This window comes from Amblyomma maculatum, chromosome 5 (genome assembly GCF_055883805.1).
Source record: "Amblyomma maculatum isolate TAMU_Amacu chromosome 5, ASM5588380v1, whole genome shotgun sequence".
Lineage (NCBI taxonomy): Eukaryota > Metazoa > Arthropoda > Arachnida > Ixodida > Ixodidae > Amblyomma > Amblyomma maculatum.
Window position 1 is genome coordinate 123,970,776 of NC_139348.1, and position 27,324 is coordinate 123,998,099.

General features: G+C 44.4%; 1 protein-coding gene across 1 annotated transcript in view; it reads left to right on the forward strand.

Annotated features, from left to right (window-relative positions):
- Window positions 1-9,353: 9,353 nt before the first annotated feature.
- The window catches only part of LOC146189424 (sodium-coupled monocarboxylate transporter 1-like), a 54,302-nt gene continuing 36,331 nt past the window's right edge, over window positions 9,354-27,324 (forward strand). The window contains exons 1-4 of the mRNA XM_084605266.1: window positions 9,354-9,692; window positions 20,572-20,637; window positions 21,302-21,353; window positions 23,019-23,086. Of these exons, the coding sequence (XP_084461392.1) occupies window positions 9,354-9,692; window positions 20,572-20,637; window positions 21,302-21,353; window positions 23,019-23,086 (525 nt within the window). The remainder of the gene's footprint in view (window positions 9,693-20,571; window positions 20,638-21,301; window positions 21,354-23,018; window positions 23,087-27,324) is intronic.

Sequence of the window (27,324 nt, forward strand, 5' to 3'; positions counted from 1 at the left end):
CGAGACCCCTCGCCCCTCAAGAAAGACACAAAACAGATAACGCGCACAAGCAGGGACACTTCACACTATAACCCAAAAACAAGAAAAGGTCCCCCCTCCCTGGGTACGGCGCCGCTCCGCCCGCGCGCCTCGCGGGCCGGCTGCCCGAAACGGCAGGAAACACAAACACACACAAAAAGAAAACTCGAGAAAACATGCACTGTTGACGACCTTACACCACTGATGCTTGACACCATCGTGTACCTGAGATATCACTGCCCCAGTGGGCAGTGCTATCAGCTTCTTTAAAGCGTCCTCGGCATGGAGGCGCACTTGAAAGGCAACTTACTTGTTAGGACGGTTAGAGGCTTCGCCATTTCAGCAGGGATGTGTCACCGGTAGTAGGTAGGAAGTCCGAGAAATCGGCGCAATTTGGCGCAATTCTTTGAATCGCGATATTCCCTCACACATTTTACCTTTTTAGTGCCTGGCCATACATCCTCTGCCGACAAAATATCTCCTAAGTATTTAATTTCAGTGTTTAGAATTCAGATTTACGCCAGCAGCTGATGCTCTGCTGACTACTTGCCTGAGGCCTAGCAGATGGTTTTTGAAAGTCACGCTCTAAATTATAATGCCTAAGTTGACGTGACAAAGTTTGCCTAGTAATCCTGCCAGAATTACATAGGCTGTCCTCCACTAAACAATGGAGTTATTTACACGAGACCCATTCCTCTCCACGAAAATTTGCGGTGCACCTGCGGCGCCGTGGCTATTTCTTTCTCAGGCGACTAGCTCATAAAAGTTAGTTTGCTGCTACCCCTTCCCTGGAAAATGGTCCCACTCGGGAAACCTCATTCCTTTTTGGGCGTCCGCCGACTCTTTGCGGATGATGGAGGGCATGGAACGGGCTTGTCGGCCTGTAGGCGACGCGCACCTTTGTCTCACGTCAGTGGCTGAGACCGCAGCAAACATGGGTTATCAGCGGGACCCTGGACCGAGAGATCACAGCTAAAGAGAGAAACGTTGTTAGGCCCCTACACTACAACTCGTACACAATCAGCCATCATCGGGCCATCAAAAAGTGCTGAGTCAAATATGCTAATCGTAGGGTATGCGGGCAGGCTTCTACAATTTTATAAAACAGAGCATTACATCTATGTCGCTTCATAAACTTCGGCAGCGTACATCATATGATATATACAAAAGCAGGCAGGTTATTTCATTTGAAAAGGACGGAGTGTCATATTGTGCAGCATAAAAACAGGTCTCATCGAGCTAGATAATTAGCCATCAGCCACAAATTGAACGGCGCCGTGATAATGTAAGGCCTGGCAGTTAGTCTACCATGTTGAAAAAGAAACCTGTCCTGTGTTGTAGGCAGCGCCGACGTTTTTAAGCTTCGATGCCTTCACCTAACTGTCGTCCGAAATATTTATCATAACTTGCAAGCAGCGGGAAAGTTCAAAATGCAAGGAGCTCCCCGTTGTATTATCGAGGTCCCCTAGCAAGGCGTGGTACATATTACAGTTTTCGGGTTCAGAATTGACAGAATAGGCTCTTGAAACTCACCTCAAATATTGAAGTTATCTCAAGCCTGTAGAGCACCGGTATAAAAACGCTGCCGGCCAAAGGGAAGAGAAGCAAAGGTGTTGCTGCACCCCATAAAAAATGACAGCCATAGGCGTAGTGGTGAGCCAGTATGCCACGAGTTCAGTGGATGAGAAGATAGAAGCCACAATTGAGGCGGCTAGGGGCAGAATCCTCAGACTCCGGCTTCCGAGAAACACATCGTTTGCCGTCACGTCAGACCTGCCCTTCGAGACAGGTTTCCGAAAAGAGAAGTAAAGACCGAGGGAAAAGTTCGCAGCCACCAAAACACCGAAGAGAACTTACTCCAGGACGTGCATCGCTGCCTCGTCTTGCGAATGCAGCTTCAACACCGCTATTCAGCTACGTATGCGAAGTTTACGCCCGGATAAACACCTGCGTAAGCCAGAAAAACTAGCCTTGTCAGTTAAAGTCGTTTTGACAGCTGTTGCTTGATACTTAAGGGTTAGAGCAATCGGGAAAAGGTGAATATTGAGAGAATTCTGACCGTTTCCTTACAAGGGTTGAGATCCGCTGAAGAGAATGACGCATTAAGCGTCATAAAATGTGCCCTGACGTTTGTACCGATGGAGTCCCTGCGCCGCCATAGACCTGTTTCATAGGCCTCAACTAGGTTCTATCTCCCAAGTTGATTACAATTAAATGTCGTTAAACACTACAGGAAATCAATGCACAAGGAGCAGAGGTGTTCTATTTCATGCGAATCCAGCCACGTAGGCGTGACAGCTTGATTGCTATTGCAAGTTCCGGGCAAAGCGTGACCTCATATGGTCGTAGAAGACAATGTCGTAGCGCCGGAAGTAAGCCATAAAGCGGACTGCTATCTCGCACGTGCTCGCTATAAAGACTTTTAGCGTTCTCTTTCTGTCAGAGGGAGGCATACTAGAGAAGGGTACGGCAGTAGGAGGCTCGAAAGACTAAACAGAAAGGAAAATTGCCCGTGAGAAGGTGGTGAAAAAAAAAAAAGAAAATGCCCGCATTTTATTACAAGGATAGTTCGCTGACACCGCGGCCTGATTTCAGATCTGATCTCCTATTACTACCACACTTTGCTACGCAAAAAGCTGCTACAAAAGTTCATTGAACAGGAAAGCGTGCAGGTAATGTTTCCATGCACCTGCGCCGTTGCTATGGATGTGGTGATTAGGCTGTGTAAAAATGTTAAGGTTTTATTCGAAGCTTGAAACAACCCCCGCCTCACTGCTTATCAGTTATAGACAGTGGAAATATGCTCTATTTTTTCGCTTGCCTAAACTGCGCAGATTTTTGTTATCTATGAAAAATGTTGGCAAATTTGTGAAAGGAATCCACACCTGTCCGGGCTGTGAAAAATTCTCCTCAGCAAAGTACTGGACTGTTCGTGCTCAAACGCAGATCACAACTAACTTGTGATGGTCTACGGGTTTTGGTCGTGTAATTTACGTCTCAACTTGACCATTTCCGGGAATCGGCGAGGCACTGCAATCATCTTCGGCGGAAGTTTCCGTCGTGGCGAGCACGTAATCCGATTCCGGGGAATGCGTGCAAGTTCAGAGGTTAATTTACATAATCCGAAAGAGCACGCCATACCACGTTACCTTGTGGCCGGCGTTTGAGTCCGAATTAGAAAAGACCTGTAGTTTGCACTGGATAGTTTTTCACAAATCGGACAGATAAATACGTCATGCCCTGTACATTGAACACGCGGCACCAACTAATTGCATCTATGTTGGCATGGTATGTTGGCAGTTTCTGTTCTAGGAAGGTTTCTTGCCTTAATGCCAGATTATTAAAGCATTTGGGTCGCAGTATAAAGGACAACCTTGCGAAAGTCTCCAGAAAATGGCGCGTTTTTGCACTGTGTGCGATTACTGCGAGAACAATGTCGCTAAGGAGCACTCGAGTATGAACGTTGTATATATTACAATTATGTGCTAACTCATGTCGATCGGTGCAGTGCGACAACTACAATGTTTGTAATGTTAAAGAGACAAAACAAGGACAAAATATGATATTACTGTAGAAATGAGGTCTTGCCTCATAAAGCACAGATCGGGCAGTACAATGTCACAGAAACCAGGCTTTGTAATTGTAATTTTCCATCGAAAATCGCATAAAACCTTTGAGGCGACATCTTGCGGAGAAATGTTGTTACAATATGCTTAGTTCCCCACGTGACTACACCTCAGCTGAATTTTGTAAACGCACGCTGCCCTTTTTTTTTCTCTTCGGGGAGTTCTGCTCATATTTTATTATATTTTACGTTCGCTCCAGCGCACCTTGAAATAAAACGCACGGCACCTTTCGCATCGTGAATCGTATTGTCATATAGTGGTGACAACGCCGTTGGAATCAAATGAGGAGGCTTGAACTTTACTTGAATAAATCCTTTATTGGGCTATAGTGTGCCTGCAAAAGAACTAAGCGATTCGGCGGTGGCGATAACAGCCAACCTTCTCGCTAGTCGTCCAACAAAGAATGCCCGTTCCAATCAGAGCTCAATATAAAGGCGGCGAGGAAACATATAGATAAAGTCGCAAACGGTGATTAGCACAACCTGAAACATCGCAGAAACATACGCAAGTGGTCCGAATCTCTGAGACATCTCGGCTCACCTTGCGTGACAAAGAAACTGATAAAGCTGCGTCTCGTGACAATGAGTACGAACAATCAAAGATGACAGAATTGATCAACTTGCTAGAATCAAAGGGATAAGTCCACATGCTAGCTGCAGCCGTAAAAGGATAAAATAAATATTCGAATAGTCTGCGGCAGTATGCTTTCAGCTTTTCTAACTACATGACGCCAAAGTGTTTTCAATTCCTTGAACATTCAACGGACTTTCAAGAAGGACATTGATAGTCCACTGATCACTCCTATGACCAATTCGAGCAAACAAATTAGTCAAATAGGCACTCAATCATCTAATGATCACAACTAAAAGGAAGGGATGGCTTGTTGATCTAAAAAAGAAATACTTTGAAACAAGCTGATGAACAAAGAAGTGCTGAAGACCAGCTCCACCAACCTCCAGAGGCAGAAACAAAATTTCTCGACGCATAGGCTCCCATCGAGAGTACTGCGCAAAAGTAAAAAAATTCCATGCGTGGACTGTACTTTGTTTCCGGCTCTATGCGACACCTGCATGACATTGATAACTCCCGAAATGAAGAAGGCATTGCAAACGTGTGCTGGCGCAAATACAAACAGCTCCCTACCCATCCAAGCCTGGGTTTTTCGCCTAACCGCTGAGATCTGAGCATCCCAGTGAGGCCCACTATTGCGACACTACTGCAAGAGAACCCCTAAATACTGTGTCTTCGGAGTCCCACCTGATGCCTGCAAAAAATTAGTATTTGTACTCCAGTGACCTAGCCATAACCCCTTTGATTTATAAAGGTAAAGAGATGCATCGGAACTATCACAAAAACTCTCACTGACGCATAAAATCTCCGTCACACTCTTTTTATCAGAACAAAAAAGAGAAATGTCATCAGCATAAACCACAATTTTATTTGACATTGCTATCATAATCATCATCAGCCTGACTATACCCACTGCAGGGCAAAGGCCTCTCCCATATTTCTCCAATTAACCAGGTTCTGTGCTAGCTGCATCCACTTGACTGCATCACATTGCTATAGTGACAAGTAACTAATTGCTTTGTTCACCCGGGATCGTGAAACGCACATCATAATTCTCCTTGTCTACCGTGAGGATAATAGCAGCGATGACAATGACTGCAATTAGTGATAATGACAATGATGACGGTATCAATGATAAAGACGGTGCATTTAGTTGATATTAATAATTAGAAATAACGTCGTGCACCGTGTGCACCAACAACGCTGAGGGTTTCTCATTTTTGTAGTGTAGATTCCAGTGTTCTCGTAATTGCATGTGCTCTCCTTTAGCCTACGGACGAGATCATACCTGATCCATTAACTTAATGGGTGATATATATATATATATATATATATATATATATATATATATATATATATATATATATATATATATATATATATATATATATATATGCAAGTTGCACGGAGCAAGTGGTTATAAAAAAGCGTCACTCCGGCTGCCCGCTAAGTTCTCGGCGCCTTATCAAACCTATTTCGTGTTTGCAATCGACATGGCTTGGATGATAATACGAATAAACCGCTCTGGTCTCAGTAAGGATATGCAGTCTGGAGATAGAAGTTTCCGGCCATATTGCGGGGCTTGTTTTATGTCTCCAAAATTCGCAATTTCACATGTGGTGTGAAATCTCTTTGCCGCAAAGTTCGAAGCAAGCAAACAATTCTGGAGGGCACTTAAGTCTCCTCACATGCGAGAGTGTGAAAGCATATCTCGCATTCGCTCAGTGTAACATCCGAGGAGACTGATTGGAGCGCCAGCACAACACTCTTATCCTCTCCACCGAGATATAATGGCGCTCAAATAATAATTAGTGCTTTATTAGTAATTAGTGATTAACAATTACAGACAGATACGCAGATACGTTTTGGTTACAGAAACTCTGCACAGAAACGTGCGTAGTTCCTAAATAGCGCTTAAGTAGGAGTTAGTATCTAACTATGAATTAATGTCAAATTGGTAATTACTGCTTAATAGTAATTAGGTTTCTGGTTCACTATGAGAGGTTGATACTTTTTATTCACGGAAACTGTACAAGGAAACTATATCTACGATTACAGGTGGACATTTGGTCACAGAAGCTACATGAGAAGTGTACAAGCCCCTCTTGAGTCAAGAAAAGCGTTGCCCTTAAAAAGGAGTATTACGGTTTCAAGGAATTTAACTCTCTTTCATGGCCTTGGGATTTTGTGCATTGGCAGTTTCAAAAGACGGAGCATTCTCCTTAAGCGCGATTTCGACAGCTGGCATCAATCCACCTCCGAAGCCAAAAATAAGAATGTTGTAAGGAAATTGCATTCAGACAGTGATTTAGATTCAATATTTTGAATTGATTGAAAAAGAAAAACGAATTTAGATGCTCAGAAACGCATAAAAAAGCAAAGAAACATTTCCACTTTACAGCCGGTTTTGCTAGTAAACTCGCATACTAAAAGAGTATCGTGTGTGTGGACCACGAAACATTTCAGCAACCCATTATTCCATTGGAAACAATGGCTACAACTCCCGTGTTGGTGCTAACGTCACGACATTTACTCGAGAATCAATATACTGCATTTTTTGATGCCGCTCAAATATGATATATACATCAACTGCGTATAATTCGTATTCAGCTACAAGAAAGTTTTGAATAGAGTTGAACTGAATGTCGCTTTCAGCAATGCGCGAGAAATATTACGAAGTACCAGCGGTCACTGGAAATTAGACATTTTTTTCTTTTGCTGCAGTGGTAGGATCGCTGACTAAAATGTTCGGTAGACACGCTGCAGAAAAGTTTCACCGAGAACGTTTCGGTCAGTGCTAGCGCCCATTTTTATGTATTCGGATGCTGGAAACCTTGATCAGCGACCGCGATGATTTTTATAGTGGACACAAAAGGCGTACCGTTAATAAATATTCACCCACAAGGCCGTAATTAGACATTTGTAGTGTATAGTAGCATCCATTTTGAAGTCCCTTATTCAAGGTTCTTACGGTACAGTAACGTATGTCTCGTCGACTAGTCTTAGAGTGCTCTAGTACCGCTTCATTCAAAGAATTCAAAACAATTTGGCGTCATGTAGTGAGAAAAGCTGAAAGCATATTGCCACAGACTGTTCGAATATTTATTCGTTTCTTTTACGGCCGCAGCCGGCAAACGTCCTTATCACTCTGATTCTGGCACGCTGATAAATTCTGTATCTTTGTTCATACTCATTGTCACGAGACGCAGCTTTATCAGTTTCTTTGTCATGCATGGTGAACCGAGATATGTCTCGAAGATTCAGATCACTTGCGTATGTTTCTGCGATGTGTCAGGTTGTGCTAATCACCATCTGCGACTTTCCCTATATGTTTCCTCGCCGCCTTTATATTGAGCGCTAATTGGAACGGGCATTCTTTGTTGGACGACCAGCGAGAAGGTTGGCTATTATCGCCACCGCCGAATCGCTTAGTTCTTTTCCAGGACCACATAGCCCAATAAAGAGTTTGTTCAAGTAAAGTTCAAGCCTCCTCATTTGTTTCCAACGGCATTGTCATCACTATATGACAATACGATTCACGATGCGAAAGGTGCGGTGTGTTTCATTTGAGTGCACTGGAGAAAGCGTACATATATAATAAAATATGACCAGAACTCCTCGAAGAAAAAAGAAAAGAGCAGAGTGCGCTTAATAAATTCAGGTGAGGTGTAGTCACGTGGGGAACTAAGGAGATTCTAACAATACCTATTCACAAGATGTCGCCTCAGTTGTTTTATGCGAATTTCGATGGCAAATTACAATTACAAAGCCTGGTTTCTGTGACATTGTAGTGCTTGGTCTGTTCTTTATGAGGCAAGATCTCATTTTTACAGTAATATCATATCTTGTCCGTGTTTTGTCACTTTAATATAACAAACATTGCAGTCGTCATATTTCACCGATCGACATGAGTTAGCACATAATTGTAATATATACAACGTTCATGCGCGAAAAGGCTCCTACAAAGTGTTCCTTAGCGACATTTTTCGCCCGGTAAGCGCACACATTTTCTGGAGATTTCGCAGGGCTGCCCTTGATACTATTTAATAATCTGCCATTAAAGCAAGAAAGCTTCCTAGAACAGAAACTGCCAGCATAACATGCAACATAGATGCAATTAGTGTGTGCCGCGTGTTCAATATACAGGGCATGACTTATTTATCTGTCCGATTTGTGAAAAATTTTCTAGCGCAAATTACAGGTCTTTTCAGATACAAACTCAAACGCCGACCGCAAGATAACATGGTATGGCGTGCTCTTTCGGATTATGTAAATTAACCTCTGAACTTGCACGCATTCCCCGGAATGGGATTACGTGCTCGCCACGACGGAAACATCCGCCGCAGATGATTGCAGTGCATCGCCAATTCACGGAAAGGGTCAAGTTGAGACGCGCATTACATGATCAAAAACCGTAGACCATCACAAGTTAGTTGTAATCTGCATTTGAGCAAATCCAGTACTTTGCTGAGGAGAATGTTTCACAGCCCGGACAGGTGTGGATTCCTTTCACAAATTTGCCAACATTTTTCATAGATACCGGAAACCTGCGAAGTGTAGGCAAGCGAAAAAATTGAACATTTCGTCAGTTTCATATAACTGATAAGCAATGAGGCGGGGAATATTTCAAGCTTCGAATACAACTAACATTTTTACTCCGCTTAATCATCACATCCGTAGCAAGGGCGCAGGTGCATGGAAACATTACCTGCGCGTTTTCTTGCTGCCTCTATGTTCAATGAACTTTTGTAGCAGCTTTTTGTGTAGCAAAGTGTGGTGGTACTAGTAGATCAAATCTAAAATGGGGCCACGGAGTCAGCAAACTATCCTTGTAATAAAAAGCGGCCATTTTCTTTTTTTTTTTATTTTCACCACCTGCTCACGGGCAATTTTCATTTTTGTTTAGTCTTTCGAGCTTCCTAATGCCGTACCCTTACCTAGTGTGGAAACGGTCAGTATTCTCTAAATAGTCACCTGTTCCTGATTGCTCTAACCCTTGGGTATCAAGCAACAGCTCTGAAAACAACTTTAACTGACAACGCTAGTTTTTCTGGCTTACGCAGGTGCTTGTCCGGCGGCAGGTTTCGCATACGTAGCTGAATAGCGGTGTTGAAGCTGCATTCGCAAGACAAGGCAGCGATGCACGTCCTGGAGTACGTTCTCTTCGGTGTTTTGGTGGCTGCGAACTTTTCCCTCGGCCTTTACTTCTCTTTTCGGAAACCTGCCTCGAAGGGCAGGTCTGACGTGACGGCAAACGATGTGTTTCTCGGAAGTCGGAGTTTGAGGATTCTCCCCCTAGCCGCCTCAACTGTGGCCTCGCTCTTCTCATCCACTGGACTCGTGGCAATGCCGGCTCACTACTACGCCTATGGCTGGCATATTGTATGGGGAGCAGCAACGCCTTTGCTGCTCTTCCCTTTGGCCAGCAGCGTTTTTATACCAGTGCTCTACATGCTTGAAATAACTTCAATATTTGAGGTGAGTTTCAACAGCCTATTCTGTCAATTCTGAACCCGAAAATTGTAATATGTACCACGCCTTGCTAGAGGCCCTCGATAATACAACGGGGAGCTCCTTGCATTTGAACTTTCCCGCTCCTTGCAAGTTATGATAAATATTTCGGACGACAGTTAGGTGAAGGCATCGAAGCTTAAAAACATCGGCGCTGCCTACAACACAGGACAGGTTTCTTTTTCAACGTGGGAGACTAACTGCCAGGCCTTGCAATATCACGGCGCCGTTCAATTTGTGGCTAATGGCTAATTATCTAGCTCGATCAGACCTGGTTGTATGCTGCACTTTATGACACTTCGTCCATTTTCAAATGAATTACCCTGCCTGCTTTTTGTATATATCATTAGATGTACGCTGCCGAAGTTTAGGAAGCGACATAGATTTAATGCTCTGTTTCACAAAAATTGTAGAAGCCTGCCTGCATACCCTACGATTAGCATATCTGACTCAGCACAATGTGATGACCCGATGGTGGTTGATTGTGTACGAGTTGTAGTGTAGCGGCCTAACAACTTTTCTCGCTTTGGCCGCGACCTCTCGGTTCAGTGTCCCGCTGATAACCCATGTTTTCTGTGGTCTCAGCCACTGACGTGAGACAAAGGAGCGCGTCGCCCACAGGCCGACAAGCCCGTTCCACGGCCTCCATCATCCGCGAAGAGTCGGCGGACACCCACAATGGAATGAGGTTTCCCGAGTGGGACCACTTTCCAGGGAAGGGGTAGCAGCAAACCAACTTTTATGAGCTAGCTGCTTCAGAAAGAAAGAGCCACGGCACCGCAGGTGCATCGGCCATTTTTTGTGGAGAGGAATTATGAAGCCGTTGTGACGGAGGAGAGATAAAGTGCTGGCGGGATAAAAGGGAAGAAGGAATTCTTGATTGGTGCCGAGGGAGATGAGACGATCATCTCCCGGCGACGAGGCCCACGCGAAGACTTCTCTGATGTAGCCAAGTGGAAACTGTCAGAGTAAGGATGAAGACTTCTGCCCCAAGCTCTTGCGTGCCACAGTGCCAGCCTAGTACGTAACATGGCAGCCGATAAGATGGACGATATCAGAATCAGAGTCAGAATCAGAAGTTTATTTCAGCATCGCATGCACAATGCTGCGGGTGTAGGCAAAAAGCCTTCCAGAGGCTTGGCGCGACCTACACCTTGCTGAGAGACATTTGGAAGAAGCAGCAGCGATGATTTAAGTACTACAGCCAAGAGTGCAAAACATTGAGAAAATTCGCGTGAATGGAAAAACAGGAAAAAGGAAGCAACAGTAACTTTCAGAATCTGCTGTCCCAATAAAGAGGCATATTCTGAGTTAAGAGTGGTTGGTAAACAGGATTTTAATATTTTCCGTCCGTAATTTGTTCGTGTGCGAGGTTACTACTAAGGGGTCAGAGCTACGTGTGTTGTATAATTTTGTTCGTAGTGTTAACGAGGTCTTTAAGGTATGAGTTATCTTTCGCTATGCCGGAACGGTAGCGTGCGGTAAGAATGGAATTGTGCAAGGTGGTAACAGGTAGTATATTTAGTTGATCAAAGATTGGTTTCGTATAGGTGTCAAGCTTAGCATTAGTGATGATTCGTATTGCTTTTTTCTGTAACCTAGGAAGAATTATGTCAGTTTGCGTGGCAGTGCCCTAAATCAGAAAACAGTAGCTCAAAGTGGAAAAGAATAATGAATTATAGAGTAGCAGTTTGATATTGTGGGGCAAGAGGGACCGTAGCCGCGACATGACGCCAATTGTGCGAGCGAGTTTCATCATTGGTGAAAGAGAGCCTCCGACATGCGTGGTGAGCCGATCGCTTTTCTCGACCCTTTTCGAAGGATATAAACCTCATTAAACCCACCACGTACCTTGTCTCTGTGTCTCTCTCGTAGCATCGACACGATCCCACTCAAGATTTTAGAGGACTTGAGGTGGTTGCTGTTCAATTCTTCTGACCCATATAAGGCCGTCGCATATGGTGGAAGTGGTGGGATTCTGCTGAGGGTTTCGTGTGAGCCATTTTGTACCTTCGCAGAGAGCAGAGTAGGATGAGAAAACAACCAACTTGGCGCCCATTCGCGCCATCACTCTCACGTTAGGCGACATGGTCCTGTGTTTTACAGGCGATTAGAAGGACCTGGTATCAGAGTTTTTGAACGTTTAGAGCAGGGTGGTAGCATGGGGGAATGGCAAGACAAGCAACTCATTGGGATTGCGCTCTTCAAGATAATGGGACCCGCTGAAAAGCTCACTGGAGGGACGAGGGTGTCTCGAGCATTTATATGTATGCAAGGTTCAAGTGATTGGCCACAAAAACCTTTCACATGGGGTCTTCACACGTAATAGTCGAGAAATTTTTGAACGCTCAGCAACGCCCCGAGAAAGACGTGCGACCTTTCGCGAGACGCCTGAAGTCGCAGAGAACAGCAACCTTAGAGGACGTTCCTCGTGAGGCTTCTGCAGGAAGCACACGTGGGTAGAAATTTTGTAGGACCAGTTCTTGAGTCAGTTTCCTAAAAGCCTGCGCAACTCGGTAAGGACGCTTGCTCTACTTTGAGGCCCGGAAACGCAAGAGGACAGTCTGGAGTTAAGGACATAGTTTTCAGCGCAAAGGCACGCGGCCAAAGGAAAGAAAAGGGATGATTATAGGGACGACCACAGCGCTGTGGTCGTCCCTATAATGTTTTTTCTTCTTCTTTCCTTTAGCCGCGTGCCTTTGCGCTGAAAACTATGCCCTTAAATCTAGAATACCAACTAGCCCAACACCTAACAATCTAGAGGTTGCGGCTCCGGAAGAACAACGTGATTAGGTGCCCGGATCTGACACGCCGGCAGTCAGACGCCTAAACAAAAATCATAATCATAAGCACGCCTTATCCCAGTTTGGGGTCAGCGGCCTTGATCATGGCTCCTTCATCCTGGGCTATTCTCATAATCCATTGTTGTGACCGCTAGTCCGACGGCGTAAAATGTATTGAGTTGCTTTCGCCATGGTAGATAAGCTTGTAGCCTTCGCCAATCTCTAAATTTTGACCTGGACTGCTTCCAGTCGGTCTCCTGGATTGCAGCAATGTGGCTGCGGCGTCATTTAGCAGCTCAGCCAGTTATCGTGAGTGGCCGGTCAGTGATCAAACGTTGAGGGTGGCGTTACAGAAGCCTAAACGAAAGTTGGGACCGGGATCGAGGCGATTTTCGGAGCCGCCTGGACCGACTCGAGGGACTCCTAGAGGAGAGTCTACACGTGAGAGTGGAAGAGCAACGCAAGCACAAACCGTGTCGCCCTCCTCTGGGCTGATGTTACTGATGCGGAGATTTCGGGCACTTCCCACGGCAGTGTGGCTCGCGTGCCAGTTTTCCATTGAGTGTGGAGGAAGCGGTGTCGACCAACAACCGTGCAGGCAGTAAGACTTTGCCAAAGAAGACGGGAAAACCAAATCTGGCCTCCTTCGGTGACTACAACGAAGGGAGGCCGCTAGACACCACTGTGGTGTATTATTGCGGAGAGAGGAACCCCATTCTCGAGGGTGTCATTGTAAACACCAATTGAGGTTTCTGGTGGAGTTCGAAGGTTAGCCTCATTAAATAGAGCGCGAAGTATAGGGCAGAACGGAATTGGCAGAGGCTACTCCCTCACGAGAAGAGTACGCCTCTGATGTGGTTTAAAGGGAACCTTATCGATACCATCAGTTGCTTGGAAATTCCGGTTTTATGAGAGATCATAACTTCGAAGCTTGCCTTTTTGTCTGTGGTGGCGGTCTCTCACTTCCTGTGAACGGGAGCATAGGACAGGGTATATTCTCAGAGAAAATGTCAACTTTCTGCTAAGTGAGAGGGTAAGATGAATAGGCAAGGAGGATAGACCAAATTCTCATCGGGGAGCAAAACAATCTGCTGTCGCTGCTGGGCTACCGAGTTAGGATTCCAGGGCTATCGTGACTTACGTAGCTGTCGCCGAGGAAACGCTAGTTCCAGTTGTGAGCGAATGCCTACTAATAGACCTACAGAGTGCGCCCGTACCGTCTTGTGAGTTGAAAGTTTTTGACGTCTCCCATCTGGACATAAATGGACTGGCTGTGGTCTAAACCTGGTTTTTCACGCGAGAGAACTGTGTCCTGCCCTTAAAAGCCGTCAAAAGGTTTTGCCTCGCCCAAGAAACAAGCTCATTAGCACATTAGTAGACCGAGTAAGGTCGGATATTGCACTGCGGGCGGACACTACCAATAGAAAGGACGACTTAAGAAGCCTGTTGACGATGTTAGACCTGTCGCACGTAGGACCCGAAGAGGATAGGTTCCTGTCGCCCATCATACTAAACGCGGCTGACTTTTCAGCTGACAAAACTGACCTAGGGCGTTGAGAGGCTATCAAGCACCGAATTCACATAGGGAATGCACCCCATGCTTACCACCGAGCTTACTAAATATCTTTTTTCTAAAGCAGCAGAAATGAAAGGGACATTAGAGAAGCCACATAGGCCTGGCGTAAATGACAACCCAACTTCTCTCTGGGGAGCCCTGGTGCTGTTAATTGAGAAACCCGACGGGTCGTACCGGCTGGTCGCAAACTCCACGATAAAAGCAAGGTGGCAGGGGTCGACTTATACGCACTGCCAAACATTTACGAGGCGCTAGGTAAGGCCACGTACTACACTGTCTTTGCTATGGCCAGCAGATCAGAAAATTGAAATTGACCTCGAGACAAAGACAAAGCAGCACTTAATACCCCTTGTGATGACTTCAAAGGAACTGAATGTTCATGGGTCTCGTAAATAGCGCCACTGTTTGGTGGATGACCGCTTATGTAATTCTGGCAGGATTACTAGGCAAACTTTGTCACGTCAACTTAGGCATTATCGTTCAGAGCGTGACTTTCAAAAACCATCTGCAAGAGATCAGGCAACTAGTCAGCACGCTATCAGTTGCTGGCGTAAATCTGAATCCTGAAGCCTGAAGTTACATACTGGGCAGCGGTGGCGTAGCGGCAGAACATCCGCCTCGCATGCAAGAGGACCGGGGTTCAAATCCCGGTGCCGCGCAATTCTCCACCGGAACAAAAAAAAATCCGCGTGTCGATGGAATTGCATAAACAGGTTTGGGGTGCGACCTGATGCCGGTGAACACCTCCGGCAACGCACTCCCTCACCAGAACAGGAGTTGGCCACCCTGGTGCAGTAATTGGCCGCAACCTCCTATGATAAGCTCCATAAAACCCCGGCCCTCAGTCACCAGCGGCTGCGGAACAACTGACCACGGCGGCGGTCAGACCTGTGACGCAGCAGGGGGTGCTAAGACAGTCTGGCTCCGCTGGACAGGCCGCCATTGGAAACTGACCCTGGCAACGTTTAATGCTAGAACCCTAGCTAGTGAAGCTAGCTTAGCAGTGCTGTTAGAGGAACTAGAGGGCATGAAATGGGATGTCATAGGGCTTAGTGAGGTTAGGAGGCCGAATGAGGCATATACTGTACTGAAAGATGGGCATGTACTGTGTTATCGAGGCTTACCAGAGAGGCGACAACTAGGAGTAGGTTTCCTTGTCAATAAGTATATAGCGGGTAATATAGATGAATTCTATAGTATTAATGAGAGGGTTGCAGGCATCGTAATTCGGCTTAATAAGCGGTATAAACTGAAGGTTTTACAGGCCTATGCACCTACATGTAGTTATGATGACCAGGCAGTTGAAAGCTTCTACGAAGATGTCGAATCGGCAATGCGAAAAGTAAAGACGCAGTATAATGTACTAATGGGCGATTTCAATGCCAAGGTAGGTGAAAAACAGGCAGGAGACAAGGTAGTAGGTGACTATGGCATTGGTTCTAGGAATAGCAGGGGGGAGTTACTAGCTGAGTTTGCAGAGCGCAATAACTTACGAATCATGAATACCTTCTTCAGCAAACGGAAGAACCGGAAATGGACCTGGAAAAGTCCTAACGGAGAGACTAAAAATGAAATCGACTTCATAATGTGTTCAACCCCCGCCATTATGCAAGATGTAGAGGTAATCGGGAAAGTGCGATGCAGTGACCACAGGATGGTGAGGTCCCGAATTAGCCTAAATCTGAAGAAGGAACGCAACAGATTAGTAAGAAAGAAACCCATCAACGAATTAGCGGTGAGGGGGAGGGCAGAAGAGTTCAGGATCTCGCTAGAGAATAGGTTTTCAGCTCTAACTGAGGATGGCGACATTACCCTAGAGGCAAGGAACAATAATTTCAGAGATATCATTACTGAGTGCGCGGTAGAAGTAAGCGGTAGGATAGTTAGAGAGCATAACGGTAAGCTGTCTAAGGAGACGAAAGATTTGATTAAGAAACGCCAGAGTATGAAAGCTTCCAATCCAACAGACCAGATCGAATTGGCCGAGATATCAAAGCTAATCAATAAGCGCAAGGTGGCCGATATTAGGAAGTATCACATGGAGAAAATTGAGCATGCTGTAAAGAACGGGGGAAGCCTTAAAGCGGTAAAGAAGAAATTGGGCATAGGCAAAAACCAGATGTATGCGATAAGGGACAAGGCGGGCAACGTCATCACTAATATGGACAAGATAGTCAACGTAGCCGAGGAGTTCTATACAGATCTCTACAGTAGCCAAAGTAGTCAGGACCGTAATGAGATTGGCGGTAGGGAAAAACAGTCAGGCGTTCCACCAGTGACGAAGGACGAGGTCAAGAAAGCACTAGAAACTATGAAAAGGGGTAAATCAGCTGGAGAGGATCAGATAACTACAGATTTGCTGAAGGACGGGGGGGATATCGTGCTAGAAAACCTGGCCACCCTGTATACGCAGTGCCTGGTGTCATCGACGGTACCGGAACCATGGAAGAATGCAAACGATATCCTCATTCACAAGAAAGGGGACTCTAAGGACCTTAAAAATTACAGACCAATCAGCTTACTTTCTGTTACGTATAAGGTATTTACTAAGGTAATCGCTAATAGAATCAGTACAACCTTAGACTGCAATCAAGCAAAGGATCAAGCAGGGTTTCGGAAACGGTACTCTACTATCGATCATATCCATACCATCAATCAGGTGATAGAAAAATGCTCGGAATATAACCAGCCCTTATACATAGCATTCATTGATTACGAAAAAGCATTTGACTCAGTTGAAACCTCGGCGGTGATGCAGGCATTGCGAAATCAGGGGGTAGACGAGCCGTACGTGAAAGAGCTGGAAGATATATATAGTGGCTGCACAGCAACCATAGTTCTGCATAAAGAAAGTAACAAAATTCCCATAAAGAAAGGTGTTAGGCAAGGAGACACAATCTCCCCAGTACTATTCACAGCTTGTTTAGAGGAAGTATTCAGAGACTTGGAATGGGAGCAGTTATGGATAAGGGTAGATGGAGAATACCTCAGTAATCTGCGATTTGCTGATGACACTGCTTTGCTAAGCAACTCGGGGGATGAACTGCAAATAATGATTGATGACCTAGACAAAAAAAGTAGAAAGATAGGCTTGAAAATCAATATGCAGAAGACTAAGGTAATGTTCAACAGCCTCGGGAAGGAACAGCAGTTTACATTAGGTAGCGAAATACTGGAAGTAGTAGGCGAATATGTCTACTTAGGACAGGTAGTAACCGCAGATCCAGGCCATGAAAATCAAATAACAAGAAGAATAAGATTGGGATGGAGCGCATTTGGCAAGCACTCGCAGATTATGACTAGCAGCTTACCGGTATCGCTCAAGAGGAAAGTATACAACAGTTGCGTCTTGCCTGTACTCACCTATGGGGCTGAAACGTGGAGGCTAACCAAGAGAGTTCTACTTAAGTTAAGGACAACCCAGAGGGCTATGGAACGAAAAATGGTAGGGGTAACATTAAGAGATAGGAAGTGTTCAGATTGGGTCAGAGAAATAACTCAAGTTACCGACATTCTAGTGGAAATTAAGAAGAAGAAATGGACATGGGCAGGACATGTAGTGCGAAGAGAGGATAACCGATGGTCGCTGAGGGTAACAAACTGGATTCCAAGGGAAGGAAAGCGTAGCAGGGGGCGGCAGAAAGTTAGGTGGGCGGATGAGATTAAGAAGTTCGCAAGGGTCAAGTGGATGCAGCTAGCACAGAACCGGGTTAAGTGGAGAAATATGGGAGAGGCCTTCGACCTGCAGTGGGTATAATCAGGCTGATGATGATGATGATGGTGTCGGCAGAGGGTGTGTGGCCAGACACTGGAAAGGTAAAATGTGTGAGGGAATTGCCCGTTTCAAAGAATTGAGCCAAAGTGCTCCGATTTCTCGGACTTCTTACCTATACTACCGGTGACACATCCCAAAGTTTGCTGAAATGGCGAAGGCTCTAACCATCCTAACAAGTAAGTTGCCTTTCAAGTGCACCACAATGCCGAGGACGCTTTCAAGAAGCTGATAGCACTGCCCATTGGGGCAGTGATATCACAGGTACACGATGGTGTCAATCATCGGTGGCGTAATATATGAGAGATAATATGGACGCGATATATGTGTGTTGTGATTAGGCAGGTAGCAAAGTGCGGGATTAGCGAACGCGGATTCACGAACGGAAGCCGCGGGCGCAGGGGCCGGGTCATCATTACAGTCGCATTATACTCTTCAAGACGGCAGTTAAGATTCTCAAAACATCTTCCCTATTTCGTTGTCGTGAGATGACGGAGCGTTTTTGATTGGAAGAAGGAGGCAGTGCATGTCACTGAAGGACAAGTATCCTCTTTCACAACAAATATCACAACTACTCCAAGAACTCTACAGAAGCACCATCTGACGAAAGCTATTCGCAGCCACGAAAATATTCCCTGCCGCGCGTCCATGCAGTCGCAATCCTTCGGGCAAAATTTGACAAATAGGGCAGTCAGCTTAGCTCACTGCTTCCCTCAAAAGTGCAGGCGAAAGATTTTGGTGCCCTGTGTCTGCTTGCACCGTCGGCACCGGGTTCCACACAGCACATCGCCTGGCTGTTCTCAAGCCAACTGGAACCGGCACGACACCTTCTCCAGCACCGCGACCCGCTCCCACCATCGTCATGGCGCAGCCTTGTGATCCGAGCAACTTTACAGCACCGCTCACGTAGATGACGAAGACTGCATCGCTATATACGAACACAGCAGCTAGCACAACCATTGGAACAAGACACCCTTGCTTGCAAAAGTCATTTTCTATCTGGAGAGCACGGCGCGCGTCTGGTTTGAGACGCACTAAGACGATCTCACATCCTGGGATACGTGTTAGGAGAAGCTTCGGGAGCTATTTGGCAATGCAATAAACTCGGGAGAAAGAAAACCAAGAGAAATTGACCGATGACGGCGATATGATTTTAATCAATCATGGCGGGCCTAGCGCGAGAGCTCCTGTCCGCATCACTGCCCGCTCCTTCCTCGTGCGTAATGATATAATAACATTACGCTCGTATTTTTTTTTTTTTGTATGGCAAATTACGCTCCAGATTTTTTTTTTTTTTTTTTTGTAGTGCAGTCAATTCAGATTACGTACTATACGAAGTCTATGAATCACTAAGCAACAGCCGAAAAAGCTAGCTAGCAAGATGGCATGCCGAGTGCTGTTAACTACTTGTTGGTTTTATAAAACGGTACCTACAGATTCACGACGCATAGATAACAATTCGTTGATAGATAGATCAGTATATCACCGCATGTACAAAGCAGGCGTTTTCCATCGCATTTACGCAGAAGAGCCAAAACTCTCCTATCTTTTTATGTTATATTTAGACTCATAAGCATGTTCATCCAGCGCTCTCTAAGTAATTTACCTTGAGCGCACTCATTGCTGAGAAGGAGCAGAGAATAACTGGCATAAGATGTAATTGGAACTTGAGAGTCGCTATTTATCGCTGGTACTAAAACTGTTCACGTGTGTACCGTTATATATACCAGCGAATTATCTTTTTTTCGCTCTCGCTGAGCATTTCCTTAGCGCACTTGGTCCACGGCCACTCGCACTTGTTTCTCTTTTTCTCGGCGCTGAAACCAGTTACATTTGCTAGGAATTTTGTAGCTCGCCACACATATCCGTATTTAGAGCTAAAGTGTTTGAGCTGCAAAAGCTGCAAATGTTAAGCTTTATACCGCATATCTGGGTGCGAAATCTTGCCATCTCCAAAACGTGACCGAGAAACCATTTTTTTTGTTTCCTCGTTTCTCTCCCTACAATGAACTATAAACATGCGTGGGCGCCAACTGTTGCGATTACGAACGTCCTAGTTCTCTTTATTTTTATAGTTAATCTGTTTTCTTTGGAATGCTGTTAGTTCCAGCATCCATTAGCACCAGGTATATTAAGGCGAAAGCCTTTAATGGCTCATGCTGTCGTGGACAAAATGTGTCCCGCTTTTGCGACGTTCTGATTGGCCGAGGCGGGATGACGTCATAGAGGTCTCGACCAATCACAGCACCACCACAGTATGCGCGAATTTGTGCCTTATATGGTCATATGGCAATCAATGATCAATTATTATTTACTAACTAAACAAATAATTATTTCGTGACTAATCATTAAATAATTAGGTATTCATTAATTACCTAATCATTGCTTTATTATTTAGTCGCTCAAATAGTTTCCCAGTGACCGCCCAATTAATTAACTAATAAATACTGACTTAACTACTAATCAGTGCCAGTTGTGTAGTAGAATGCTGCGCACAGGCTTTCACCTTTCGCTACTTCCTTCGCTGATGTCCCTCGTAATTATTTTGTTTACTTTGTCTTTCAGAATTCCTGCGACTATAAGAGCCCGTTGTACACTGATTTGAATTCACTGTGTTGTTAAATTTATGCTGAAAAGATTTCTGTAGTCTTAATGTTATTTTCTCACTCCTCTTTCCACTGTGCACTCATATTTGGCGCGCATTTTTTTCTACAGTACATTCGGCTGCGCTTTAACACCACAATTTCCTTAGCAGCATGCATAATCTACATTTTTCTAACGGTGAGTAAGATTTGTATGCATTTCTATCTAACGACGCGCTTTTGTGCTATCTACTTGTTTGCCGACCTACAAATGCATCATAGACGGTTACCCTGTGCAGATAACTCAAAGAATCATCGCAATAAAAGGTTGGGCAGTTGAACGTAACGGCCGCTTTCCGAAATGACTAAATTATCAATGTGAAAAGTAAGCATTCGTCGCATGTTTGTCCTGTTTTTAACAAACTGGGTGCAGAATGCGACTGTCTTAGAAGGTGCCTTGTTTAGGCAACGGACCATATATAGCCTTCATCTACAAAAAAATGGTTCATGTGAATACTGGGCTGCTCACAAAACCTCCGCAGCACTTTACGCACGAGTTGCCCACCTGAGTAGATAGTGGCACAGAATGATTACGTCTTACTTATTTCAATGTATTTACTATAGGTCATTTAATTTTTCTGTTGACTCTCGCTGTATTCACATCTGGATTGTAATATTAAAACATACAGTGATGAGCATTTTCTTGCATTTTTTAAACAAGTAAACTGTATTACAAATATTCTCCAGTGTTTCGTCTAAACCCCATCCATACCTTTTAACCATATTGATCTTTCATATCGGTCATTCCAAGGCTATGTTTCAAACTTATTTATGGTATATATGTCTTTTTTTTTTATTTCCAGCAAACTATTGGCGCCATCTCTATCTTTGCAGCATCCCTCACTCTTGTAACCGGTAAAGTATGGTTTGGTTAATGAGTTAATAGTACCAGTCCAAAGATGAAACGCTAAACAGTCGATGGTGCTGTGTGATCCCTTCGAAGCTATCTGAGACGTTTCTGTGTGCTTCTTTACCGCTGCTTTTGATGCACATAGGCTATTATAACCATAGTTTCATCTATGCCACCTAAATACCTCGCCACATAAATTTATATGTGAAGGGCAATATCACAATTTTTTATTGGCGTACATATGCATACCAAGCTGCGCTATTACCCCGAGAAAAATTTGTACAATTACAAAGATTCTGTTAGTTCTGATCGGTACACGGATACGTAGGATGCAAGTTATCGAAAGAAAAAGAAAACGTAGTGCTCATTTTTTGCTTTCATGTCCCAGTTATTTCTTAACCCGATATTAGTGGCATGTTATCTTTGCCTTGCTATTTTGCTCTCATACTCAGCGAATGAGTTATGACCTTCGCAAAGAACATTAACCAAGACATCTCCGCTGTCAGCCGTATCATGAACCAGCACACATAAGTCTGTCTTCTTTTTTTAAATAATTCAATAAAGGACTCTTTCGAAGTGAAACCGCAGTTCTGATTTGACGCAAAAGTACTCTTACTAATACGTCAGAAGTACTGCAGTTACAGAAGGTGAATGAGAGTAATTCCTTCCACTTTGGTCTTGCAAGGCATTTGCATTGACCATATGTTTGATATTACGGAGAGGAATATATAAGGCTGTTTTTGGCGCTTAGCGTTTAATATATCGGTCCATAAAAAATGTTCCCAAACAGCTCCTTTTTCATTGTGAAACGTCAGAGTAAAGCAGAACGACATCTGATATGAAACCTCTAACTGTGCTTGTTCGCTTAAGTATATTACTCTGCTTCACCTCTGAAGGAAACCTCAAATGAGGAATAGTGCTCATTTTTTGCTTTCATGTCCCAGTTATTTCTTAACCCGATATTAGTAGCATGCTATCTTTGCCTTGCTATTTGGCTCTCATACCCAGCGAATAAATTATGGCCTTCGCAAAGGACATTAACCAATACGTTTCCGCTCTCAGCCGTATCATGAACCAGCACACATACGTCTGTCATCATTTTTACATTAGTTCAATACAAGGCTCTTTCGAAGTGAAACCGCTATTCTGAATTGACACAAAAGTACTCTGACTACTACGGTTGAAGTACTGCAGGTGTATAAGGTAAATTAGAGTAATCGCTTCCAATTTGGTCTTGCAAGGCATTTGCATTGACCATATGTTTGATATTATGGAGAGGAATATATAAGGCTGTTTTTGGCGCTTAGCGTTTAATATATCGTTCCATAGAAAATGGTCCCAAACAGCTCCTTTTTCATTGTGAAACGTCTGAGTAAAGCAGAACGACATCTGATATGAAACCTTTAACTGTGCTTGTTCGCTTAAGTATATTACTCTGCTTCACCTCTGAAGGAAACCTCAGGTGATTTTTCTTCCCCATAGAAGCATTGCAGTGCGCCCTTAAGCTTCAGTTTCAAAACATAAGTAGGTAAGTTCAGTCAGGCATTTTGCAGCAGTTTCATTGATCGTTCAGACAAGCGAACATTTACAACGATGCATCTGCTGTTTTACGATTTTCAAGTTGAAAATAATGAAAATTTTGACGTAACATATATTTCGTCTTGTTCCAGTGTTTCAAGCACCACTCCTCTGGTGCAACATTGCGGTTGGCTTGTCCGGAACAATTTACACAGCACTTGTAAGGAACCTTTTTGATTAACATGTATGTTCGGATGTCCTGGCGAGGCGATTCCTCAGCTAGAGCATATTTTAAGGATGCTGCCTCTGACATCGATTACTTTCTATAGCTGCATACACGATACGTTCCATCAATGCCCGATAACTGCGCATCGACCTGAAGCAGCAACTGGTGAAGTTATTCCTTCCATTTATGATATACTCAATCGAGGTTTGTTGTTACTTCTTCTTACTATTCGCAACTACGTAAAGCCTTTAGTGTGTGTCATTACTGCGCCTATTCAAGGTCACTTGGTCACTGAGGGTCACATAGGCTGCTGATTAGAGTATAACCAATGCTCCGAAAAGACATTTTTCAACGCTAGTTACTGAAAACACGAGGCCTAAAGCCAAAAGAAGCATATGCTGCTCACGAAATCATGCCCAAATAAAGGAAGAGTAAGTAACGTCTTCAACAAAATCATACAGTAAGCAATACTATTTGGCTATGAAACAAAATCTTAGTGAGTTTTTCGCTGTGCCCAACCAAACGAGAACTAATAATGCCATTAAGCCTGAAAAAATGAGTGCATATGCTTTTGTTTTTACAGCATACGATAACGACACACGAAACAGATCTGTAAAACTTGAATGGTTGATCACAAATTACACTTCTGTTTCTTTGTGTGTTGTAGAAAAAATATAAAAGCAGATGAAATACCCAGTCTGTCTCAGGAAAAAAACATTGAATTTTGATATCATGAAACACCAAAACTTGATTATATAGAAACGAGAAAACCACGATATCAAAAAGAAGTGATATTAATGGCAGCTTCGAAACCAATATCGAGGGAGAGCGCGGCAATAGTTTCGAGTAGCTAACAAAGTTTAAATAGAGGGGGAAATACTGGAGTCACGACATAGTACTAACCCCTGAGGACAATTCGGGCTAAGGTCACCGAAGCTTTCAAAAGTCCTTAACTGGTCCGAGGCTAACCGGCATGCACTAGCATCGCGGAGCACACGTGCGCCCTTTGCGTTTCGTCTAAATTGGAACACACCTGCAGTCGGCCCTGGCTTAAAAGCCAGAGTGTTTGCGCGGCGCCCTGAAGGCCACCGTGGGAGTAGCTTGGCCTCCAATCCAATGAGGCACCGCACGCGTCTCGGTAAGGGTACAATTTCCTCCCCCAGAAGTTAGAACTTTGCTTCTCTTCACCAGCGAACTATGTTTGGAAACCGGAAGTGCAATTCTCCTTGGCATCACCTGTGTTCGCCCAGCTACGGCGCGTGTGGTTCTGGTATTCTTACGTGCACTGAATTTCAGCCCTGCCCACAGGGCCGAATCTAAATGAAGTTAACCCGAACCAGCTGCGAAACCTTCATTAATGCGATAGCGTTAAATGTTACGTTGGGAGGGAAAATCTGGCCTCGATGTGCTTGTAAAACTTTCATTGGTACAAGGGAAAAAACCCGAAAGAAACACATCGTGCTTCACCTTCAAGCGCCACAAAATCGCAGTTTTTTACCCTCCTGGAAGCGTAAAAATTAAAGAAAAAACAAGTGTGAGCACTCTTTAGGCCTGCTTAAAGATTCTTTTTTTTTTTTAAATATCGTGAGTCGGTTTAGTTCCAATCTTCTTTTGAGTCCAATAAGGAAATCTTCTAAATTTGGCGTTTTTTCTTAGTGGCGAGGTAAATACCTACTAGTTAAACATAGTTAAGCATGTAAGATATAGTTGTTAACCATGTTATATACTGCTGGGTAGCTCGTGACGAGAGCAAGTGTAACAATTTACAAGAAATAATTGTGCAGAGAATAAAATTCGACATGTTAGGGACACAACTAAATTTATTATCATAGCGCGCAAATGAAGACAAGATACATGTATATGTCCACTCGCTCGTTATGTGTTCCTTTGTGCGCTATTACTTTTGACATTTATATTGTGCTGTATATCGCTGGATAGCTATTGACGAGCACATTAGAGTTACACCAATGCTTAGTGATTAGTAAAACATGCAAAACAGGGCTTATCACCAATAAACCAGGTTTGACCGTGCATTGGTGCAGCGGTGGCGTAGCGGTAGAACATCCGCCTCGCATGTAAGAGGACCGGGGCTCAAATCCTGGTGCCGCGCAATTCTCCACCGGATGAAAGAAAAAAAAAATCCGCGTGTTGATGGAATTGCATAAACAGGTTTGGGGTGCGTCCTGATGCCGGTGAACACCTCCGGCAACGCACTCCCTCACCAGAACAGGAGTTGGCCACCCTGGTGCAGTAATTGGCCGCAACCTCCTATGATAAGCTCCATAAAACCCCGGCCCTCAGTCACCAGCGGCTGCGGAACAACTGACCACGGCGGCGGTCAGACCTGTGACGCAGCAGGGGGTGCTAAGACAGTCTGGCTCCGCTGGACAGGCCGCCATTGGAAACTGACCCTGGCAACGTTTAATGCTAGAACCCTAGCTAGTGAAGCTAGCTTAGCAGTGCTGTTAGAGGAACTAGAGGGCATGAAATGGGATGTCATAGGGCTTAGTGAGGTTAGGAGGCCGAATGAGGCATATACTGTACTGAAAGATGGGCATGTACTGTGTTATCGAGGCTTACCAGAGAGGCGACAACTAGGAGTAGGTTTCCTTGTCAATAAGTATATAGCGGGTAATATAGATGAATTCTATAGTATTAATGAGAGGGTTGCAGGCATCGTAATTCGGCTTAATAAGCGGTATAAACTGAAGGTTGTACAGGCCTATGCATCTACATGTAGTTATGATGACCAGGCAGTTGAAAGCTTCTACGAAGATGTAGAATCGGCAATGCGAAAAGTAAAGACGCAGTATAATGTACTAATGGGCGATTTCAATGCCAAGGTAGGTGAAAAACAGGCAGGAGACAAGGTAGTAGGTGACTATGGCATTGGTTCTAGGAATAGCAGGGGGGAGTTACTAGCTGAGTTTGCAGAGCGCAATAACTTACGAATCATGAATACCTTCTTCAGCAAACGGAAGAACCGGAAATGGACCTGGAAAAGTCCTAACGGAGAGACTAAAAATGAAATCGACTTCATAATGTGTTCAACCCCCGCCATTATGCAAGATGTAGAGGTAATCGGGAAAGTGCGATGCAGTGACCACAGGATGGTGAGGTCCCGAATTAGCCTAAATCTGAAGAACGAACACAACAGATTAGTAAGAAAGAAACCCATCAACGAATTAGCGGTGAGGGGGAGGGCAGAAGAGTTCAGGATCTCGCTACAGAATAGGTATTCAGCTCTAACTGAGGATAGCGATATTACCCTAGAGGCAAGGAACAATAATTTCAGAGATATCATTATTGAGTGCGCTGTAGAAGTAGGCGGTAGGATAGTTAGAGAGGATACCGGTAAGCTGTCTAAGGAGACGAAAGATTTGATTAAGAAACGCCAGAGTATGAAAGCTTCCAATCGAGCAGGCCAGATCGAATTGGCCGAGATATCAAAGCTAATCAATAAGCGCAAAGTGGCCGATATAAGGAAGTATAACGTGGAGAAAATTGAGCATGCTGTAAAGAACGGGGGAAGCCTCAAAGCGGTAAAGAAGAAATTGGGCATAGGTAAAAACCAGATGTATGCGATAAGGGACAAGGCGGGCAACGTCATCACTAATATGGACAAGATAGTCAAAGTAGCCGAGGAGTTCTATACAGATCTCTACAGTAGCCAAAGTAGTCAGGACCGTAATGAGATTGGCGGTAGGGAAAAACAGTCAGACGTTCCACCAGTGACGAAGGACGAGGTCAAGAAAGCACTAGAAACTATGAAAAGGGGTAAATCAGCTGGAGAGGATCAGATAACTACAGATTTGCTGAAGGACGGGGGGGATATCGTGCTAGAAAACCTGGCCACCCTGTATACGCAGTGCCTGGTGTCATCGACGGTACCGGAACCATGGAAGAATGCAAACATTATCCTCATTCACAAGAAAGGGGACTCTAAGGACCTTAAAAATTACAGACCAATCAGCTTACTGTCTGTTACGTATAAGGTATTTACTAAGGTAATCGCTAATATAATCAGGACAACCTTAGACTGCAATCAAGCAAAGGATCAAGCAGGGTTTCGGAAACGGTACTCTACTATCGATCATATCCATACCATCAATCAGGTGATTAAAAAAATGCTCGGAATATAACCAGCCCTTATACATAGCATTCATTGATTACGAAAAAGCATTTGACTCAGTTGAAACCTCGGCGGTGATGCAGGCATTGCGAAATCAGGG